Source organism: Carassius gibelio, chromosome B13 (genome assembly GCF_023724105.1).
Source record: "Carassius gibelio isolate Cgi1373 ecotype wild population from Czech Republic chromosome B13, carGib1.2-hapl.c, whole genome shotgun sequence".
NCBI lineage: Eukaryota > Metazoa > Chordata > Actinopteri > Cypriniformes > Cyprinidae > Carassius > Carassius gibelio.
The window spans coordinates 22,086,395-22,109,060 of record NC_068408.1 but is presented as its reverse complement, the minus strand read 5'-3'; the positions used below and the strand labels follow the sequence as shown (position 1 = coordinate 22,109,060).

The following is a 22,666-nucleotide window of genomic DNA, read 5'->3' as shown; positions in this document are numbered from 1 at the left end:
ACTCGTTATTATAAGATGGGGTGATTGGAAGGCATGTTTAAAATCAGGGTGGAGATGTTGACAATCGTTTGTAGTGATGAGAACTGGAACATCTAATCTAATGTGGAAAATACCTCTTCACCAGATCCCTGACACAGACGTCGCCAAAGCAATGTCAACCCAAGAAACAGACTTTGAATTTATCATGAATACAGATCACAGTCACATGCTTTTGTTCATGTTTTCTTGCTTTACTCTTAACCCATAAGAATTTTAAACATTCCATTCAAATTCTTGCATATACTCACATATGTCTTATGCTCATCAAGGCTGCTATTATTTTTGAACAACAAATGTAATAAATAATTACAATTTGCAATAACGGTTTTGTATTTGTATGCATGTATGTGTTTTGTAATTATATGTCAAATATTTTAAATATAATTTATTCATGTGATGAAAAACTGAATTTTCAGTCCTAAGTGTCACATGATCCTTCAGAAATCAATGTAATATTTGATTTGCTGCTCAAGAAGCATTTAATGTTATACATTTTTTAAAACCGTTGTGCTGCTTCCTATTTTGTAGAAAGTGATACTTTTAGCGCTGTCTAATCTCAATCAAAATAAAAGTTTTAGTTTTTTTACATTATATATACAGTCATGGCCAAAAATATCGGCACCCTTGGTTAATAAGATCAAAGGTGGCTGTGAAAAGTCATCTGCATTGGTAATCCTTTTGATCTTTTATTTAAAAAAAAAAAAAAAAAAAAGAAAATCACAAAAATGTATCCTTTCATTGGATAATAAGAATTTAAAAGGGGACGGAAAGCCATTATGAAATAAATGTTTTTCTCTAATATACATTGGCCACAATTAACGGCACCCTTTTATTCAATACTTTTTGAAACCTCCATTTGCCAGTTTAACAGGTCTAAATTTTCTCCAAAATTCCCTGATGAGGTTAGAGAACACCTCACAAGAGATCAGAGATAGTTCCTTCATCCAGAATCACTCCAGACCCTTCAGATCCACAGCTCCAGGTTGGTGCTTCTCCTCTTCAGTTCACTCCTCTCATGTTCCGTAGGGTTCAGGTCAGAGGACTGGAATGGCTATAGCAGAAGCTTGGTCTTGTGCTCAGTGACCCGTTTCGGTGTTGTTTTTAAAGGATTGTGTTTGAATTACTGTACGGTTGGAAGATCCCATCCCAAATGGTCCATTATAAGATTTCTAACAGAGTCAGTCATTTACTGATCTTTTATCTGTAGGTATTTGATAGAATCAAAGATGCCATGTGTCTAAACAAGATGTCCAGGAACTTCAGCAGAAAAATAGGATCATTACATCAAAAATACAGCAGTATATTTAATTGTACACATGGGGTACTTTTTATCTCTGTGTTCACCAAACCCATTTTGAGTGTTTGCTACTAAAAAGCTCATTTTTTAGTTTCATCTGACCATAGAAGCCAGTCCCATTTGAAGTTCCAGTCATGTCTGATAACTGAATATGTTTTAGTTTTTGAATGAGCTAGGAGAATATTTCTTGTAACCCTCCCAAACAACATGTGGTGATGTAGGTGCTGTTTGACAATTTCTTTTCTGAACCCGAGACTCAACTATTTTCTGCCATTCTCCAGCTGTGATCCTTGGAGAGTCTTTAGCCACTCAAACTCTCCTTCTTTCTATATTTCTGTGAAACAGGAAGCCATGGCTGGATAATTTCTATTTTATAATCACATATTTTACACATAAGAATTTCTAGGGGTGCCAACAATTGTGTCCAATGAGTATTTGAGAAAAACCTTTATTTCATAATGATATTTCCCCCGCATTTTAAATTCTTATTATCCAATGAAAGGATAAATGTTTGTGAATGTTTTAAATAAAAGCTCAAAAGGATTAACAATGCAGATGAAAGCCTTCTTTGATCATATTTACCAAGGGTGCCAATATTTTTGGCCGTGAATGTATGTGTGTACTGTAGAGGTGTAGCGGTACATGGATTTGTACCGGACCGTTTCAGTACAAGGCTTTCGGTACGGTTCATGTGTGCACCGAATGACCGAATGCAATATTTTGTGCGCGGAACATAGGTACATTTTCGTGTTTCCACACAAACATGTTAAGTGGCGAAAGTCTCTGTGTTCAGCGCAAATCCCACCCTGCAGCTGATTCTATGGTTTTCAAAAGGCATCATGCGAGTGTGAACATCTATACAACTAGGAAAAAAATGGCCGTAATTCAAACGCAGCTGCCGTTGGCATTTAAACAGACCTTTGCCATTAATTCCGATCGGGCCAACGCTATAACGAAATCTGAGCAGGTCTAAAAACTGAAACTGTTGATGCTGCACTTTACACTTTGGAAAAGTTATGTACCGGTATATATTTTAAATATTTGCAGGCCTACAAGCTCGGATTGGTAATGCTGCACTGTAATTATAGTTATCTATTTATATTTTTCATTATATTTTATTATATGATATTGGTTTGAGACTGTGAGTATTTTATTTAGTGGAGAACTTTGCAGCAGTATTTTATTTCCTATTCTTTTTTTTATTATATAACGTTATATATTTTACTAAAACGTGTAAACAAATTGTTTAAAAAAAAGTTTACAGTAATAAACAACTTGCAGTTTAATGTTTGCATTTCTTTCCCTTACTGTACCGTAAATGAACTAAATTGTGGCTTTAAAACAGAGGTACGTACCGAACCGTGATTTTTGTGTACCATTACACCCCTAGTGTACGGTGTAAATTTATTATGTATATACTGTATAAAAACACACATATACAGTATATATTATAAAAATATTTATTTGTAATTGCATGTATATATTCATATTCATGGAATTCATATTATATATAAATATATTTAATATATAAAAAACTTTTCTCTTAAATATTTATGTGCATGTGTGTGTATTTATAATATAAATACACACACATGCACATAAATATTTCATTTATTATTTACATATAATTTAATATTTATATATAAATTTTACATATAAATAATAAATACAGCGCACACACACATACATTACGTAAAACAAAACTATAACACAATAGAACAACTATTACAGATTTCTGCTAGATGTTTAAAACCATACAGAAAAAAAGTACTTTAACAAACATTTTCCCTCAATACAGAAGGCCGAGTTCCACAGAACGGCTCTCCTGCAGGTTCCAATAAATAAACCAAGAATGCCGCAATTACTCAGAGCGAGAGAAAAGTGAAATGAAGTCAAAGCGAAACCGTAACGGGTCATAAAAGGAGTGATGGTAACCATTCTCAAGTCTTTAAACTCAAGCCAAGTACTCATTACCACAAAACAACACACTGGGAGAAAAACATCATTAACAGAGGGAGGCAGACGAGAACTAGTCAGTCATGAGACAGACTTGGGTTAACAAATCTGATTTACTTCTCTTTTAAACTCTCTCTATCTCTGTTCCCTTTCGATACTTCACTCATACTGCGTATGGGGAAAAGCTCCTTTTTTCCTCGATACTGAAGCCTTTTTTCAATAACGCAGTGCAACTGCACTGCCATTGGTTTAATCTGTAAACTTTTTTAAACCAATGACAGCGCTGCGTAGCTGCGCGAGCCTGTGGCGATGCAGCGCGCCAAAGCCCGCCAGAATGGGCGGGGCGAATGGCTATATAAGCAGGCAATCGCCAGAGGAAATCAGATCTTACTCCTTCAGCGACGACTTCACTTCGTTGGATCTCTGCTGAACGCCTTCGCCTGGAACGAGCTCTCGCCGTCGAAGAGGCACCGCAGCGGACCAGCTGAGACCGCCGACCGCCTGCAGCGCCGGCGTACTCGCAGACAGCCGCTCTCAGCGCCGATCTCGGGCCGCCCGCTTCCCGCTTCCGGCCGCTTCTCAGCGATCTCCTGCCGCCATCCGGCGATCCTAAAAGAGCTTTTTCCAGCGGTTTTCACCGCTCTAAAAGAGCGTTTCTAACGCCGTTTTAACGGCGACGGCCATGCCGCGCCACAGCTGTGGCACATGCAGAGCCCCTCTGCATGAGGACGACGGCCATGGTGAGTGTGTTTTCTGCCTGGGTAAACCCCATGCTGAGGCTGCACTCACTGAGACTTCATGCTGCTTTTGTGAAAGCATGAGTCTCGCCTCTCTGCGCTCGCGGATTGCTTTCTTTAATGAAAGTAATCCCGCCCCTCGCGCCCTCCCGTCTTTTTCCTCCCGCGAGCCGGCCAGGAAAAGACAGCGGGGAAGAGGGGCCCAGCGCCCGGATTTGGGTGAGCTCACGCCGGCTCAGCGCCCGCGTGCCTCACCCTCTCCAATGAGAGAGCCGTCCCCTGTCCTCTTCTCACGCCCAGAGCAGCGTCCCTCGGCTGAAGCGAGCGACCTCGTCTCTTTTGGCGGATCGGAGGACGAGCCGCTTGACGACTCCATGTCACTCGCGGCTTCTGAAACGGAGGACTGGGCCGGCGATTCTGACCCCGCCCACCTGCCGTCACTGGAGCCCATCGACGCCAGAGCTGGGATGGATGCCGAGCTTCTCCGCATCCTCTCCAAGGCCGTTGAGGAACTCCATTTGGAGTGGGCCCCCCCTGAAGAGCCGACACGCAGCAGGCTGGACGAGTGGTACCTGCCAGGACGCCGCCAGGCCCCCCGCCAGCGACCTGCCCCATTCTTCCCTGAGGTTCATGACGAGCTGACAAAGTCGTGGCGCGCCCCCTACTCGGCCCGCCTACGCACTTCCTCTGCAGCTCTCAGCTCAGTAGATGGCTCTCAGGAGAAGGGCTATGAGCAATTGCCGCCCCTGGATGAGGCCGTGGCTGCTCACCTCTGTCCCCCCGCGGCTGTGGGGTGGAAAAATAAGAGAGCCCTTCCTTCCAAGCCATGCAGGACGACCTCTGCCATGGCTGGCAGGGCCTACACTTCTGCGGGCCAAGCCGCTTCATCTCTGCACACCATGGCCATATTGCAGGTGTTCCAGGCAAAGCTTCTCCATTCCCTGGATGAGTCTAGCTGTAGTGAACCTGCTTTCCGTGACCTCCGCAGCGCCACTGATTTGGCTCTGCGCGCCACGAAAGCCACGGCCCAGGCCATCGGACGATCCATGGCCAACCTGGTTGTGCTGGAGCGCCACCTCTGGCTCAACCTAACAGAGATTAAGGAGAGCGACAAAGTGGCCTTTCTCGATGCCCCAGTCTCTCCATGCGGCCTCTTCGGACCAGCGGTAGAAGGGTTTACAGAACGCTTCACTGCAGCACAGAAGTCGTCCCAAGCCATGCGACACTTCCTGCCCAAGCGCTCCACCTCTGCCCCGAGTCGCCCCAGGACTGCGCCGACTCAGCACCAGAGCAAACCTGCCCCTTCTACCCCCCAGGCGGCACCCCCTAAGGAGCAGCACCCAGCTCGCCCCACTAGGCGCGCTAAACCGCCTAGACGTCAGGGCCCCCGGCAAAGGATTGTGCTGGACCCGACGCCCTCTAAATCCTCCTGATCGTTGGGGAAGAAAGAGGAAGGGGCAAAGTCCCGCTGCGGCCGGACCACCCCAGAAGCTCTCTCGCCTGTCTGCTGTGCGACCTGGGCCCACTGTTGTTGCGTCCACGCAAAGCGCCGTTGTTATGGCGAACACAATAAATATTTCACATTTTCAAAAAGAGAGCACTTTTCCTCTTCCACACTCGTCGGTGTTCAGGCCCCTGATCAGCGGTCTGCCATCCGACACTATCCAGCCCCTTGTCACGCGGGCCGAGGCCTGGCAGGCCATCCCCGGAGTGTCCAAGTGGGTGTTGGGGATAATAAAACACGGATACTCACTGCAGTTCGCCCGAAGACCCCCGCGTTTTCGCGGAGTGATTCCCACCTCGGTAGAGCCGGACGATGCTCAGGTCCTCCGCACCGAAGTGATGACGCTGTTAAGGAAGGGAGCCATAGAGATAGTTCCTCCCTCAGACAGCGGGTCGGGGTTCTACAGCCGTTATTTCCTTGTCCCCAAGAAAGATGGCGGTCTCAGACCCATCTTAGACCTCAGACATCTGAACCTTTCTCTCATGAAACGGAAGTTCAAGATGTTGACACTGAAGCAGATCCTCACGCAGATTTGCCCCGAGGACTGGTTCTTCTCGCTGGACCTGAAAGATGCTTACTTTCACATCCAGATAGCCCCCCATCACAGACGATTCTTGAGGTTCGCGTTCGAGGGTGTGGCTTACCAATATACAGTCCTTCCCTTTGGGCTGTCTCTAGCTCCCCGCACTTTCACGAAGTGCATGAACGAGGCGCCCTCCCCTCTGAGACAGATGGGAATTCGCATTCTGAACTATCTCGACGACTGGCTCATTCTAGCCCAGTCACGAACCGAGCTAGACCACAACAGATCCATGCTCCTGAGCCACTTACAGTGCCTAGGACTCAGGGTCAATTTCGCCAAGAGCTCACTGCTCCCCAGCCAACGTATTACGTTCCTGGGAGCAGTTTTCGACTCCGTCAATATGAGGGCGGTCATATCACCAGAGCGCGCTCTTGTACTTCAGCAGCTCGCGGCCTCTGTCAAGAACAAAGCCTGTTTCCCTCTGAAGTTCTTTCAGAGGATGCTAGGGCTGATGGCTTCCGCCTCCCCAGTTTTACAGCTCGGCCTCCTACGAATGCGGCCCTTGCAGTACTGGCTGAAACTCCGGGTCCCACCTCATGCTTGGCGGCACGGCCGCTTTCGCATCAGGGTCAACCAGGCCTGTCTAGCAGCCCTGGAGCCTTGGATGAACCCTGTTTGGTTCAGTCGTGGAGTACCCCTACAGGCGGTTTCCAGAAGGACGGTACTCTCAACAGATGCGTCCAACCTGGGTTGGGGTGCTCTGTGCGAGGGCAGACCAGCCTTCGGCTCGTGGTCGCACGAAGAAAGCCATCTTCATATCAACTGCCTCGAGATGCTGGCAGTGGAACGAGCCCTTCAATCCTTTCAGGCAATCTTGGAAGGGCGCCACATCCTAGTCCAGTCGGACAGCATGACAGTGGTGTCCTACATAAATCACCAAGGCGGCCTTTCGTCCAGCCGCCTCTGCGCACTGGCAAAGCGCCTCTTGGAATGGGCATTACCCAGGTTGCGATCGCTCAAGGCGACACACATACCTGGCAAGACGAATCTGGGAGCAGACATGCTTTCACGGAGCAATGTCCCCTCGGACGAGTGGATGCTCCATCCCCAGACAGTTCTCAAAATCTGGGAGATTTTCGGGAAGGCAGAGGTCGACCTCTTCGCCTCAGAAAGCAACTCTCATTGCCCAACTTATTTTTCAAAGGAAACAGATGCACTGGCCCACAACTGGCCCAGCCTCCTTCTTTATGCTTTCCCCCCGATTGCTCTGATCCCTCAGGTCATCAGACGAGTCAGGGAAGACAGACACAGAGTCCTCCTAGTGGCCCCACTCTGGAGGACCCAAGTTTGGTCCTCGGAGCTTTTCAGGCTTTCCATGAAAGCCCCATGGCCGATCCCCCTGAGGCGGGACCTCCTCTCTCAGGCGAACAGGACAATCTGGCATCCACAGCCAGAACTCTGGGCTCTGCATGTATGGTCCCTCGATGGGAGCCTCTGAGCCTCCCCGGGGACGTACTACACACCATTGCTCAGGCAAGAGCCCCGTCTACAAGACGCCTCTATGCCCAAAAATGGTCAGTCTTTGTTGACTGGTGCTTAGCACAAAACAAAGACCCTGTTGAGTGTGATGTATCTCCGATACTGTCATTTCTCCAGGAGCGTCTAGAAAAGGGTCTCACCCCTTCCACACTCAAAGTGTACGTAGCAGCCATTGCAGCATTTCATGCTCCTATTGCTGGCCAATCAGTGGGTCGACACAGCCTCATTGTGCATTTCCTGAGAGGTGCTAGGCGGTTGAAGCCCCCACGCCCTCTTACCGTTCCCACTTGGGACCTTCACACGGTCCTTGGAGCACTCAAAGGACCTCCCTTTGAACCGCTGCGGTCAGCTGACCTTCGGCCCCTAACGCTCAAAACCGCTCTGCTACTTGCTCTAGCATCGGTCAAGCGTGTTGGCGATTTGCAGGCCCTCTCGGTGAGCCCTGCATGCCTTGAGTTTGGGCCCAATGACTCTAAGGTCATTTTAAAACCCAGGCATGGCTACGTACCTAAAGTGCTCTCGACGCCATTCAGAGCACAGGTAATTTCCCTCTCAGCTCTGCCTCCGTTGTCAGGTGAGCGGGAGCTGGATTTACTCTGCCCAGTGAGGGCTTTGAGAATTTACATTGAGCGGTCTCAGCCGTTCAGGCAATCTGACCAGCTTTTTGTCTGCTTTGGTGACCGCACCAAAGGGTCTTCGGTCTCAAAGCAACGCCTCTCGCGTTGGATAGTTGAAGCTATCGCTCTATGTTACTCCTCTATGGGCCTTGAGTGCCCCATAGGAGTTAGAGCCCACTCTACTAGAGGGATGGCCTCTTCATGGGCCTGGTCTAGTGGTGTCTCTATCAAGGACATCTGTGAGGCGGCCGGCTGGTCCTCGCCGTCCACTTTTGTCAGGTTCTATAACTTGGATATCCCGACCTTGCATGCTCGGGTTCTTTCGGTTTGATACGACAGCCTCTAGCAGACTCTGTCATCATACCACCTCCAGGGAGCTAGCTCCCTCTCAGCAGTGTAGCGTCAAGGGTTCGATGGCTCCGGCCCTCTCACTTATCCTCTGGACCCCAGGGTGTTCAAGTTAAGTCTTGTCGTTCCCTACCGTGGCACGGCGCGGTTGAATTCGTTCCCCATACGCAGTATGAGTGAAGTATCGAAAGGGAACGTACTCGGTTACGAACGTAACCTCGGTTCCCTGAGATACGGAACGAGTACTGCGTTATATGCCGTGCCACGAGGCTGCGGGTTCAGTGTCGTCGCTTCAGTCGTATGACCTGATTTCCTCTGGCGATTGCCTGCTTATATAGCCATTCGCCCCGCCCATTCTGGCGGGCTTTGGCGCGCTGCATCGCCACAGGCTCGCGCAGCTACGCAGCGCTGTCATTGGTTTAAAAAAGTTTACAGATTAAACCAATGGCAGTGCAGTTGCACTGCGTTATTGAAAAAAGGCTTCAGTATCGAGGAAAAAAGGAGCTTTTCCCCATACGCAGTACTCGTTCCGTATCTCAGGGAACCGAGGTTACGTTCGTAACCGAGTACGTTTTCCTCCAACATACGCAGAGGCAGAAACACAGAAGAGGGGAAGAAAGTGGAAACAAGAGTAAATGGGGAGTGCGGTGGACAGAAAGAACTATTCGCTATGGCATTTATTAATATCTCTGGCCCTCTGGAGGGACGGAGGAGCACGGTAAAGATTAATCTCGGAAATGAAAGGCATTTCTCAGCAGGACAGTCCATGGCAGACAACATGTGTGTGAGTTTGGAGACAGTAGTTCTGGGGATGTGCTGGAATCTTTATGAAAACCTAAACAGCCCAGTGAGACATTCAGAGCGTTACACACAAACACAGCCGTCGTCCCGGCTTGACTCAGAGAAAGCTGTGGTTTCATCAATGCCACGACCACCAAGTCTCAATGACCAAATTTTGCTCTCTCATAAAAATAGCAATATTACAGTCACTGGCAATAGAAAATAAAGCCCAGGGCAGTGAAATCAAACACTGGCAAAACACTCGGAACCTGGAGAGGCAGTTTTCTTTTAAACCTCTCAGCAAAAAAAAAAAAAAGGAGAGAAATGAAAACAGCAAAAAGAGATACATTTTAAAAGTACATTTAACCCAAAAATGGGTTTTAGTCACCCTCACGCTGTTCTGAACACTTAACATTTTAAATTTTGCACAGAATTAGATGTTTTCAAGAATATTCATGCAAATTTTAGCTTATCATACAAACCCATCATTTGCATAACACTATTCAAAAAGTTATTAAATACAATTACTAAATCACACCATCAATATTATTTTTAAGTTATTTTACTAATTACTCTGTCTGAAAAGTAACTTAATTATTCAAATCGCTAATTAGGCTACATCTTAAAATCCTTATAAACCTTAATAGAAATTAAACTATTCTTTCAATTTGAGTCAAACATAGAATAGTTTAGCCTTTTAGCATTCAAACAACTGTAGTACTTATATATTTTTATATAAAAAAGAACCTTCTTTTACATAAATAGAAATACTCTGAATAACAACATATGAATAAAAAAAAAGCTTAAGAAAAGTTAAACTATACATTTTAGTTTGGAAAGATGTTCAGGAAAAGCCTAACTATTACAATCAGTACAGGTTTATGGAAAAATGACACGTTAACTAATGCAATTACATTTACATGACTGATCTTCTCTGCTGAATAAAGCAGTGTCAGGTTGCGCTGTTCCGTGTAAATGTTTAAATTCCTCATAGCAGGATTTCGTTCAACAACTATGAAAATTAGACAAATCTGTGTTTCTTTTTTTTTGTATCTAGTTGAGGGTGTTTGCGCGCAGGCGACTGCATATAATGAGCTCAGATACGGGAAAGACTGTACCTCGCTTTAGTTTCATACGGATTACATAATCAGCAACTATTTGTTTTCGATTTGAATTAGTTCATTTAAAAGTAGACAAACTTTCTATAGACACATTTCTCATGTCTCTGTGTCAAATATTCGCTCAGTTTGTTAGGTGTAGAAAGTTGCTCACGGAGACCGAGACGGCAGAAAGTTCATCCTGTTTGTTTTGTTTATTTCACAAAAGCACAATGTTTTGTTGGTATTGCCAGTGTAAACAAATAAAGTAGGCCCCTTATAGATTTGATTAATTTTAGTCTTATCTGTATCCGAGTATTTAAGGTTTCTTTGTGAATCAGGATAAACTGAAAGTGAACGCGCTGGCATGCAGAGGGTTAAAGACGCTGTATTCAATTTTATCTTTAGACAGTAAATTTAGATTTCAAATTCAATATTAATTTTAGAACTGTTGAAATTATTTACTGTATGTAACGCAAGTGCTTAATAAGTAACTAATTAAGTTACCTACAAATGAGCAGTGATCCCTTACTTTAGTTTTTCAGTTGATAAGTCATTCAATTACAGTAACGCGTTACTTAGTAACACACTACACCCAACACTGTACGTGACATTGTACACAAGCGGTTTTATTGATGTCAAAGATTGAGTTGCACTTGATACATCGCAATAAAGAATGGTTTCTTTCAACACACCTACTGATGTTCATTCTTTGTTTATTAAAAAATAGTAGTAAAAAAGGAAGAGATGATCGCTGCTACTTAAACAGAGGCAGCTGTGATATAGCTGTAACTCCACATTAAAAAGCATCAAAACCACAAAATTGGTTGGTTTTAGAATTTCAAAATTTGAATTCGAATTTTTGCCAGAATTTGAACGTTTCTTCTAAAATGCTTTCCACACAGAACATGCAAAAAGACTTTTGACATTTAAGAACCCATATCAGTTTATCTAAATTAAAATCACTGATATTTGCAACACAGCCCTAGTAAACGATGAGGTCATTTCGACTCCCTTAAGCTATTCATAACAGTTTCTCACTTTATATAAGGTTGAACACTCAATAATTCTGTGAAATACAGTATCACGGCCCAAGCAGCTTTACGACACGCTAGCAGTTGTGATCTTTGTGTTTCTAAGTGTTCAGCTAGAGTTTATGGTGCAGGGAAACAGTGAGCCGTCTGTACTCACTACAGTAGTAAACACACACCGACACACACATGCGGCAACGTGCAGGCACACATGGATTTTACATCATGCCCTGCCATCATTACCCAAACTGTGAAAAACAAAACCCAGACGAGGGAGGAACGTGCAGAGCAGATGTGATCCCTACGCTGCCAACCACCTACTGCTAAGAGTGTGTGTGCGCGGTATCCACGATTTATTCACCTGAGAGAGAGAAATATGGGGAATACAGTACCGCTTGTGCAAAAATGATGGTTTGAATGGCCATCAGAGAACTTGTGCGGTGGTGTATGTTAAGGGAGCATTTCTCAGGCGGTACAGTGTTTGATCCACACAGGCTCATAAACCCGTACGTCTCATGCCCAGCTAAACATCGCAAGTAAAAACCCCCATCACAAACTCTGCTCAGAATCTCAGAGCCAAACTACTTAGAGCTCTCTGCCTCACACACACACACACACTTGTCCTGTTCCAGTGAGGAGTACATCAGAATGGGAATGCATGCAAGAACTGCCCAGAAAATTTCAACTCCTACTTAATAGTTCCAAGACGAATGAAAAAGCAGATTGTCTTTCTGACCAGCTTCAAGTGTTAGTGACAAATTAAAATGTTCATTTCTTCACTGAGGTTACCTGTGAAGAGTGCGCTTTAGGAAAGAGAGAGTGACTGGCTGAGTGAGAAAGATATAAACAGACAGAAGAAGAAATAAAAACTATGGAAAGATGAATCGCATATATTATCCTAAAATAAAAACGGGGGGTTTGGATATTGCTTACACTTTATTTTATGGTGTCCATTAGTGTGGAATTACACAAATAAGCACTGAGTGCTATTAATTAATTAATAACATTTACCTTGTTTACAACTGTGTTAGGGTTAGAAGTTGGGTTTGGTTTAAGGCTGGTTGCTTATAATTGGTATAAATGTAACAAGAGTACATTATGAAAAAGTATTACCAAAATATTTTATATGTTTTACATATTTATATGAAAATTATGATTTGTATATTTCATTCTTCTTTATTTAAACATAATATTTTTTATTAGATTTTTTAAATTATTTTTATTAGCTACATTTGTTTTTTGAACCTTCCATTATTTTCAATGGTGATTCTCTAACAGTATTTTTTTGTAATTTTATTAAGTAATTAATTTAATTATTCTTTTTTTTTTATCTAAACATTAATTTGATTAAGATTTAATTTTATTATTCCAAAATATGATATTTAATTTGTCTTTCAGGTGTAAAATGGGACCTGGACATGTTCAGATTTTATGACAGGAAAAGGATTGTTTTTTAAAAGAAAAGTTCCAAGCAATCAGTCAATAAATAAACAAAATATTCAGCCAGAACCATATGACTAACTTTCTTTTATGCAACACAAAAGGAGATGTTTCACAGAAATATGTTCCCATGCAATGAAAGCAAACATTGACCAGGGTCAGTCACGCTGCAAAAAAAAAAAAAAAAGTGTTTGCTTGAGTGCTGTATTTCAACTCCTACATTTTGTCTGATGCCAATAAAACTAATTGCATTGTTTCGTGCATGACATATGACTTCAGAAACTTGGAATAGAAATATAATACTGTATAAATATAATTAATTAATAAATGTATTCTTCATCATTTTTAACTTGACAACCCCTTTTTATCATCTTTCACTGTATGAAAAAGTGTGAACATTTGGCCTGACATTTTTTTTTTGCGTTACAGAGTAAGTCATACGACTTTGACAGACTTTAACAAAGTTTGCTGACAATTTTAATTTAGTGTGATTCCTTAAACTGAGGCAGGAAAACACTGCAACACTGCCAGACAGAGTGTGAAATATTGAGATAGATTGAGTAAAATTTATGTAAAGAGAAACGAAAGGAAAGGTAGACAGAGATTAAGAGGGTGTTAAGACTGAGAGTACAGGGCAGAGTGTATAAATAAATCTCTGAACAGCACAAGTGTGTGTGTGTGTGTGTGTGTGTGTGTGTGTGTGTGTGTGTATGCGTGTGTGTGTATGTGTGTGTGCACCCACCGTTTGTTATGTAAGTGATGGCAGGCGGGTGGGACTGTAAGAATATGCTTGTCTTAAAGTGATAAACACAGCCACTATGCCCACATGTGTGCGACACATGGGGCCCGCAAACATGCAGGGGCCGCCCCGTTTAACTGGGTCACACGGGCACAATTGTACCATCTGTCAGAGACAGTTTTTCTTATATCAAAGACCCACAGGCCTCCAGCACACTCAAAATAGCCCACACTCAAAGCAGACACCATATTCCCTTGGAATAAAAACTAGACTGGATGTTATAGATTTGGAAACAAGCACATAACACTGGTGTTTATGTCACTACAGTTTGTTTTTAATCTCTTACCTGATACAGGAACAGGAAGACAACCACAAAGACAGCCCAGAAGGTCTAGAAACGCACCACGTGTCACCAGACATGGATTCTGCCTGATTTGTGTGTGTGAGAGAGATAGAGAGACAGAGATATTACGTTAATGATAAATATATAGGTCATAGTATTTCAGCGAATTTCCTCCATTGGTTGTACAGAAATGACACATTTTAAGTGTAGCAAAGTGTGAGAAAAAAGAAAAACTGAGGTGGGATTTTTGATTGAAATTCTACTGGGAAAAATTTATCAATACAATTAAAAATTATAAGAGATGCACCAATGTATCAGTCAATAATTAGCTGTCAATGTCAATGCATTAAAAAAAATGCAATCTCAGTAAAAAAAAAAAAAAACAAACAGTGCATTTAACACAGGTTCTATTTGTTCCTATGAATCGCTTATAGTCAAAGACGGGTTGCCAGATTCACGTTTTTATCCCTTAACCAAACATTTGCAGCATGCGTCGCATCCAGCAACAACAAAGAGCTTTTTGCTTTTTTACTTCTGCAAAATTAAAGAAAATAATCATTTATTTATTTGGAATTTGTGTAAAAACACTTTTTTTTGGGTCACTGTATTATAGTCATCATAACTGATTTCTGTCCTGCAGTTGAGAGCAGTAAAATAGAGTCCACAGTGACTGTGGGTGCTGAGGATAAAGCATCACATGAGCTGTCCATGGGCACAAAGGGAATTCTGGGCCCTGTATCTCCGACCAACTGCAACTGCAGGGGTAACAGTTGTTGGAGAGGGTGGACGTGCGTGGAGAGAGACAGGAGAGGGTATGTGGAAGAGTAAATCAATTACGTACGTGGGGGGGGGGATATGTGTGTGGACATGGGCGAGAACAAAAGTGCCAGTGTTCAGGGCTGACGTCAGTATTTCATCACTGAGATATTAATAACACAAATGCTCTCCTTCTCTTTGAATGTCTGGCTTCATCTTTTTGTGTCACTCTGTTGCACTTAAAACACATAATATTGCTCAGAGTTCAACAAATTATGAAGCTAAAGAAAATGAGGAAATTTAGGCCGATGTTTGGGAACGCTCATATCATCTTTATCCCTCCACCTTCAGATCTTCTCTAATTCCTCTGGAATTTTCCAATCTTTCTATATGTTCCCGAAATTTGGAATGACATATGGGGTACGTATACTATGCACAGTGTGAACATGTTCTCGATTACATTTGCAAATTGTGCAATATACAAAAATAGCACAGTATCCCTAAATACAAACCACTCAACTTGACATTTACTTTACAGTAATAGGAATGAATTAGAAACAACTTCATTCTTCTCCTTGACTCATTTGATTGGACTGTTAAAAAGTCAGTCATTTCACACAAAACTGGATTTAAAATGATTATTAACTACAATTAATTATTTAGGACCATTGTTATTTATAGCTGCAGTCCGTAAGTTTTGCCATCTATGTTTGAAAACCTGGAATTGCAGTTTCTTGCAGAATTATATTCCATGTGTGGGTTGTGATCCAGCGTGGGTGAAGTCAGTCACCGCACCGCTGTGGATATTCACTGTACTTAGTAATCACAGATTCTAGCCTACGTCTTGGAATATATGACCCAAATAAACATTTTCACCATATATTGTCATCTGAACAAGTAACAAGTCTGCCACGCTTTGTTCTGACCAACTGAGGAGAAAAATGTAATCTAACCATCGATTAGCTCATATCATATCATACCCTGCAAATTATTATTATTTAACATTATTCTCAAATTATTAATTTTAACGACATCAGCATTGTGTGGCTATGAGTAAAGTGTGTATTAGCATGTAGATTTCAGTTTCTGTACAGTCTAATCTCTAATTGTCACATCATTTGAATTTCATACTAATAATTTTTCCATTTTAGAACCGGTTCCAAATTTCCAAGAACCGGGTATTCGATAAGACGCATGCATTCCGATTCTGCTCAACGATTCTCCATTTGCATTTCAATTTGATTAAAAACTATTAATAAGTCCAGGAACGGAAAGAATTTGTGCCCTGTTTGTGTGCAGCAACAGAGAGCAGCGGTCGGCGGTTGCACTGCGGGTTCCCGGTTTGTGTATTTCCAACTGTAGAATAGGTTATTCTGAGCCAAAACTGACTTTTCATTTTTGTCAACCAATATACAGAAAACTACATCAGTATATCTTCATAAACATAGCCGTTTTTGTCTTACTTAGTAATCAAAAAACATAAGAAAAACACACATGTACAAAATTTTTGCTTAAAGAGACGACAGCCTACTAAACACGCTGCTTCTCATTAATGTTAACAACAAAAGAAAACCATTCACTGATCTTGACTGAATATATTTAATAACTTGATTTGATTAATCTTTATTTTACTTATAAAAATAAAATTATGCAGTGTTTTTAAACTTTTAATTAGTTTCTGTACCTGAAAATGTTATTCAGCTGCAACACAAAGCTTTGTAAAAAATAACAAAGCTTCGTAAAAAAAAAAAAAAAAAAGAATACATGTTTGACATCTAAATGTTTGACTATTTATGTTGGATTTTTTATCTTATTGGAATCGACAAGCAGAATCGGAATCAAAATTAATGAAATTCAAACTATACCCAACCTTACCGAAAAAGCAAACTATGCTTCCTTCGAACTGGTTGTCTTTAAAATACTTTGACTTCTTTAAACCCAGGCTGTCTGTGATCAGAAGCACATTTAAAACTGGAATTTAATTCAGGTGTTTCATATAAACTTTCTTGATTACACTCAGCCAACAAAATTATTTTGACATTTAATTATTCCAGCTGCTGTGGGAATAGGCTATAATTGAACAATCCGCCACCTGCAGGATCCTCACGTGCGATAGCTTTACGTTTACAGACGTGACGTAATGACGCGGTGCCATGCTCGATGTTCCCGCAAAAACCTACCCAAACCACTCAAATTAGAAAACATTATTATAAATTAACTGTTGTGGATCAGGCTAAAGTAAGGCGATAGTTTTGAACACTGGCTAGTTATGGAGTAATTGGATAAGTGCATTGGAGTAAGTTTTCATTTTCATTTTAGTTAAAGTTGGTTGTGTGTTTTTTGTCATTTATATTCGCTACTTTTTATGTATGCATACATATACATATACATATATATATATATATATATATTCATTAATTTACATTGATTTATTTTATTAATTGATTTATTTTACAATTAGCATTTATTGTACATACTTTTTATGGTTTTAGTTTTTGGAAACTATAATAACCCTATAGCATCTTAAAACAATGTAGCATACAATTGTTTGAAACATTTATCATTGCATGCTGTTTCATATACTTTTCTAGCAGGACTTATACACTAGATCTTGCTCAGCATGCACAATATTCTATTCTGAATGCACTGCCATGTTCGCCTTCATTAACTTTCCCAAACTCTCCCCCTCTGTCTCAGTGGGGCGTTTGTTATAAAGCATCAGTATGGATGAGTGAGAGTGGTCAAAGGGCACGTAGCCGTGACACTCGTCCTGCAGCGCTGCTGTCTGTGTGCTGGGTCACTGAGCAGAGAGCCGCCTTTGAAACAGGAGCTCAGAACACAGAGAGCTCACTTTACAATCCAGTAAGCTGATGTGCGAACAGAGCAGCCATCTTTTATTGTAAAATAATATTATTTGCAAATGCTTAACCAAAATGATGGTGGCATGCAGACTATATTTGCTGATACACTCACCTAAAGGATTATTAGGAACACCATACTAATACTGTGTTTGACCCCCTTTCGCCTTCAGAACTGCCTTAATTCTACGTGGCATTGATTCAACAAGGTGCTGAAAGCATTCTTTAGAAATGTTGGCCTATATTGATAGGATCGCATCTTGCAGTTGATGGAGATTTGTGGGATGCACATCCAGGGCACGAAGCTCCCGTTCCACCACATCCCAAAGATGCTCTATTGGGTTGAGATATGGTGACTGTGGGGGCCAATACTAGTACAGTGAACTCATTGTCATGTTCAAGAAACCAATTTGAAATGATTCGAGCTTTGTGACATGGAGCATTATCCTGCTGGAAAGTAGCCATCAGAGGATGGGTACATGGTGATCATAAAGGGATGGACATGGTCAGAAACAATGCTCAGGTAGGCTGTGGCATTTAAACAATGCCTAATTGGCACTAAGGGGTATAAAGTGCGCCAAGAAAACATCCCCCACACCATTACACCACCACCAGCAGCCTGCACAGTGGTAACAAGGCATGATGGATCCATGTTCTCATTCTGTTTACGCCAAATTCTGACTCTACCATCTGAATGTCTCAACAGAAATCCAGACTCATCAGACCAGGCAACATTTTTCCAGTCTTCAACTGTCCAATTTTGGTGAGCTCGTGCAGATTGTAGCCTCTTTTTCCTATTTGTGGTGGAGATGAGTGGTACCCGGTGGGGTCTTCTTCTGTTGTAGCCCATCCGCCTCAAGGTTGTGCATGTACAAATGCTTTGCTGCATACCTCGGTTGTAACGTTATTTCAGTCAAAGTTGATCTTCTATCAGCTTGAATCAGTCGGCCCATTCTCCTCTGACCTCTGGCATCTACAAGGCATTTTCACCCACAGGACTGCTGCATACTGGATGTTTTCCCTTTTCACACCATTCTTTGTAAACCCTAGAAATGGTTGTGCGTGAAAATCCCAGTAACTGAACAGATTGTGAAATACTCAGACCGGCCCGTCTGGCACCAACAACCGTGCCACGATCAAAATTGCTTAAATCACCTTTCTTTCCCATTCTGACATTCAGATGGAGTTCAGGAGACAGTCTTGACCAGGACCACACCCATAAATACATTGAAGCAACTGCCATGTGATTGGTTGATTAGATTATTGCATTAATGAGAAATTGAACAGGTGTTCCTAATAATCCTTTAGGTGAGTGTTTATGCAAATAATGACAGTAGTGGTTAGTGTACCAGAATGACAGTGCCTACCTTGTGGCGAGCCACAGATGTGGAAAAAGGCCACTGGAGAGGTCACAGTCCTGCTCATTTCCTGACTGGGGTCTGTGTGTGTCCGCCAGGTAGGAACGTAACAGCGACAGCACCTGTGAAGATGATGACACACCTTTTACTATGAAAATAAGCTGGAGAGACAGAAATCGAGAGTTCAGAGACTGAGAGAGAGAGAGAGAGAGAGAGAGAGAATCACAAAGAAAAAGCATACAGAGAGATCAGTGCAAACAAACTAAGATTAGGCAGAAAAGTTTTAGACCAATCAGAGACAGAAAACATAGTCTTTGTACTAATCACAATTTTGCTATTATTCTTGCCAAGTACTCTGTTATTTACTTTTTTCTTTTAATTGTGACCATAGATCAAAGATCAAGTGATCATCAGATTTAAATCAGAGATATCAGGGAAAACAGAAAAAGAGTGAGGGATCACACAGAGACACCAAAGACAGAAATCAGACAGATAAATAACAAGAGATCAGACCAAATAAATAAATCAGATAGATCAGATAGAAACATGAAACATCATGGAGGGATTTCAGACTCATAAATCAGAGATGGACAAAAATAAGAGAGGGGTTAGATATAGAGATTAAATATAGTAATCAGATCCATTAGATAAATCAAAGATAGATCAGACATCAGACAAAGATCAAAGGTAGATAGATCAAACAGAGTCTGCACCAGAGATCAAAGAGAGAAATCAGGGAGATAAATAACAGATCAGACAGAAATGTCAGACTGATAAACAGATTTCAGATATCAGACAAATAAATAAGAAAGGGATCAGATATAGATTTTAAATATAGAAATCAGATCACTTATAGATAAATCAGAGAGAGATCAGAGAATAAGACATAGATCAGACAGAGTAGTCAGATCAAGGAGAGAAATCAGAGAGATCAGACAGAGAAATCAGACAGAGACATCCCATTGATTTTAAAAAGAGAGATCAGACATACTAACCAGAGACTGGACATATAAATTGAAGAGGGATTAGATAGAGACATTAAAGAGAGAAATCAGATCAGACAGATGACTCAAAAAGAGGGCTCAGACAGAGAGAGATCAGACACCGCAATCAGAAAGACACCAGACAGAGAAACTAGAAAGAGGATCAGATTCTTCATTAGTTCATCTTTCTTAATCAAAAAGAGAGAGAAATCAGTGATCAGAGAGAGAAATCAGTTACTTAAGCCTATTTTAAACAGTCTATAGAGGGAAATAAAATGAAGTAAATTGATAGAAGACAACTCTATGAATGCAAGGTTAGAGAGTGTACAACGGGCTGAAATAGTCTCTTTACTGGGTTATAGCCGCAATGTGGAAGCCACTCATTATGCCTCAGGCAGGAGAGGCACAGGGCAAAACAAGTTTGACCATGAAATACTTCGCCTGGTCTTCCAGCTGAGGACACCCCGACACTAGCAGCCCACACCCTGTATCTCACACATCCAACCCAGGCCCAAAATGGGAAGGCCCATGACGGCCGACCTCTTCTGTGCCCTCGGATGAAAGTGTGTGTATTTATATTGACAAACTACACAACTTGTGACTGACCACAAACCAAAGGCAGTGGTTGAAGGCAAAAATAAACACCCTGTAGAGGTCCATAATTCAGTAAAATGTACAGAGAGCCTTGCACATATTTAAAAAAGAAACGCATACAAGAAAACCCCCAGCACTCTGGCTGAATACTGACCTTTGACACACTAAGACCTTGGGCCGGCCATTAAATAAGACTGTGGAAACGTTTTAAAAGCCAATCTGTGGGTGGATGCTTTTATGAGTAGATTTGGACAGCCTGGACACAATCTGAATCTAATTAAGTTTATTTGTCTCATCAGTTTGACATTTTTTACAGGATTTTCCTTAAAGCATAGACAAAGCTTGTATGAGTGGGTGTTTCAAGGCCTATTGAAGCGGTCACTAAAACCAGACCTTTGGCAGCAATGCAAAACAAGGAGGAAAGGCATTTTTTTTTAAAAAAAGGCATGATGAGACACTGATGTTCCTTGTGACAAATAGTTTGGTTAATAGTGAAAACAAAAATCAGGCAATAAGTAATACAAATTAGTACACATTTAAAATGTTTACTATGCAGTTATGCAGAGTGGGATTTTAGACCAATGAGATTTCACTTGTGGGTTGAACAAAGTACAAAAAAAAAAGAAAAAAGAAAAAAAGAAATGAAGGAAAATTTATATAATAATTTGCGGATACATCCACTATGATGCAGTCAGGGAAATACAGTCTTACTTCATAATAAGACAAGTAAAAAAGCACCATTACACAAACACCCAGTCCGTAGACGCCGATTTATGTTTCTGCCGGTGGGTGCCTTTTACTACAGTAAAAGTGTAGTAACCAGGCTTTTTTTGGTGTATTGATTACCAATAGCATAACCACAGTTTTATTACAAATACCATGGTTAAACTATGGTTAGTGTAGCAAAACCATGGTTAATTTGTGGTCATCATGGTTTAACAATAGTAATCATTTGCAGTAAAACCATGGTTAAGTTTTGGAAGGACAACAAAGCTCACGTGCATATGGTGTACTTCAACTGTATAGAGATTTTCAAGAAGGAAATTAACAAATATTCTGCAAATGTTTCCATCTTTGAAGCACTGCCAGATAAAACTCAGCGCGATCGCCTAAATAGGAGCATCTTATAATGACAACTGCTCAAACAGAGTTTCATCCAGGTCCGGTTCCAGAATTAAAATAAATTTGTGAGTTTGCTCTAGCCTCAATGCACATACATTTTCATGTAGATTTTTTGTTTTGTCTATTGCTCTTTCAAGAGTGAATTCTGCATTAATATGCTGGTGTCATTCCCGAAACTTGGCAGCGCGTAGGCCTATGTAGCTGAAAAAGCTGTTCCTTGTTTTAGTTCATCGCAATCTCAGCAAGTTTTGTTATAATGAGAGGAATCTTGGAAACTCAGCACAATATGACAGTGTTTCACCAATATGTCTATATTCACGAACACTTAATCTGGCTGTTGACAAAAAAAAATATATATATATATATAATAATAATAATAATAATAATAATAATAATAATAATAATAATAATAATCTAAATTCTACATTTAAAAAAAAACAAAAAGAAATATACACAGAAAGATAACAAAAGAAAAACAATGGATTGAAGTAAAACAAAATAAAAATAAAAACTGTTCTCCATTTATAAAACAAAGCAAATAAAAACAAACACAGACAGAAAAAAAACATGAATATAAAATAAATAATTTGTCTGTTCTCAAAACAAAACAAAAGCACACACAAAACAAAAACAAAACACAAAAATAAAATACAGCTGATCTTTAAATAGTTGATATTCCTTAAATAAACAAAGGACCACTCTGACTTTTATCTGCTCTCACAAATAAATAAAAATCACACACACACACATACACACACACACAAACAAAAACAGAAAATATATTGACGCAGTCGTGAGTTGAAGCAGCACACAGTACTTTAGACTCAAATGTGCGTGCACTAGTGTGGGTGTGTAAGACCCCCATTGAGCAGAGTCTGTCTGCTGATCTGATTTACTGTTTTCAAAACACACAGTGGATTAATTTCCCAGTGGGACTTGGATGTTACCCAGGATTTTTAAAAAGAAACTGTTGCATTGTGGGTAAGCAGCAGTGTTGTAGAGCAC

The 22,666-nt window shown here is 41.3% G+C and overlaps 1 protein-coding gene across 2 annotated transcripts in view; it reads right to left on the bottom strand.

Moving 5' to 3' along the window:
* Nucleotides 1–22,666, bottom strand: part of LOC127970048 (thyroid adenoma-associated protein homolog) — a 100,012-nt gene that overhangs the window by 20,455 nt on the left and 56,891 nt on the right. For both annotated transcript variants that reach the window (XM_052572250.1, XM_052572251.1), the window contains exons 29-30: nt 18,972–19,084; nt 13,994–14,076 (exon numbers count right to left, since the gene is read on the bottom strand). In XM_052572250.1, the coding sequence (XP_052428210.1) occupies nt 13,994–14,076; nt 18,972–19,084 (196 nt within the window). The remainder of the gene's footprint in view (nt 1–13,993; nt 14,077–18,971; nt 19,085–22,666) is intronic.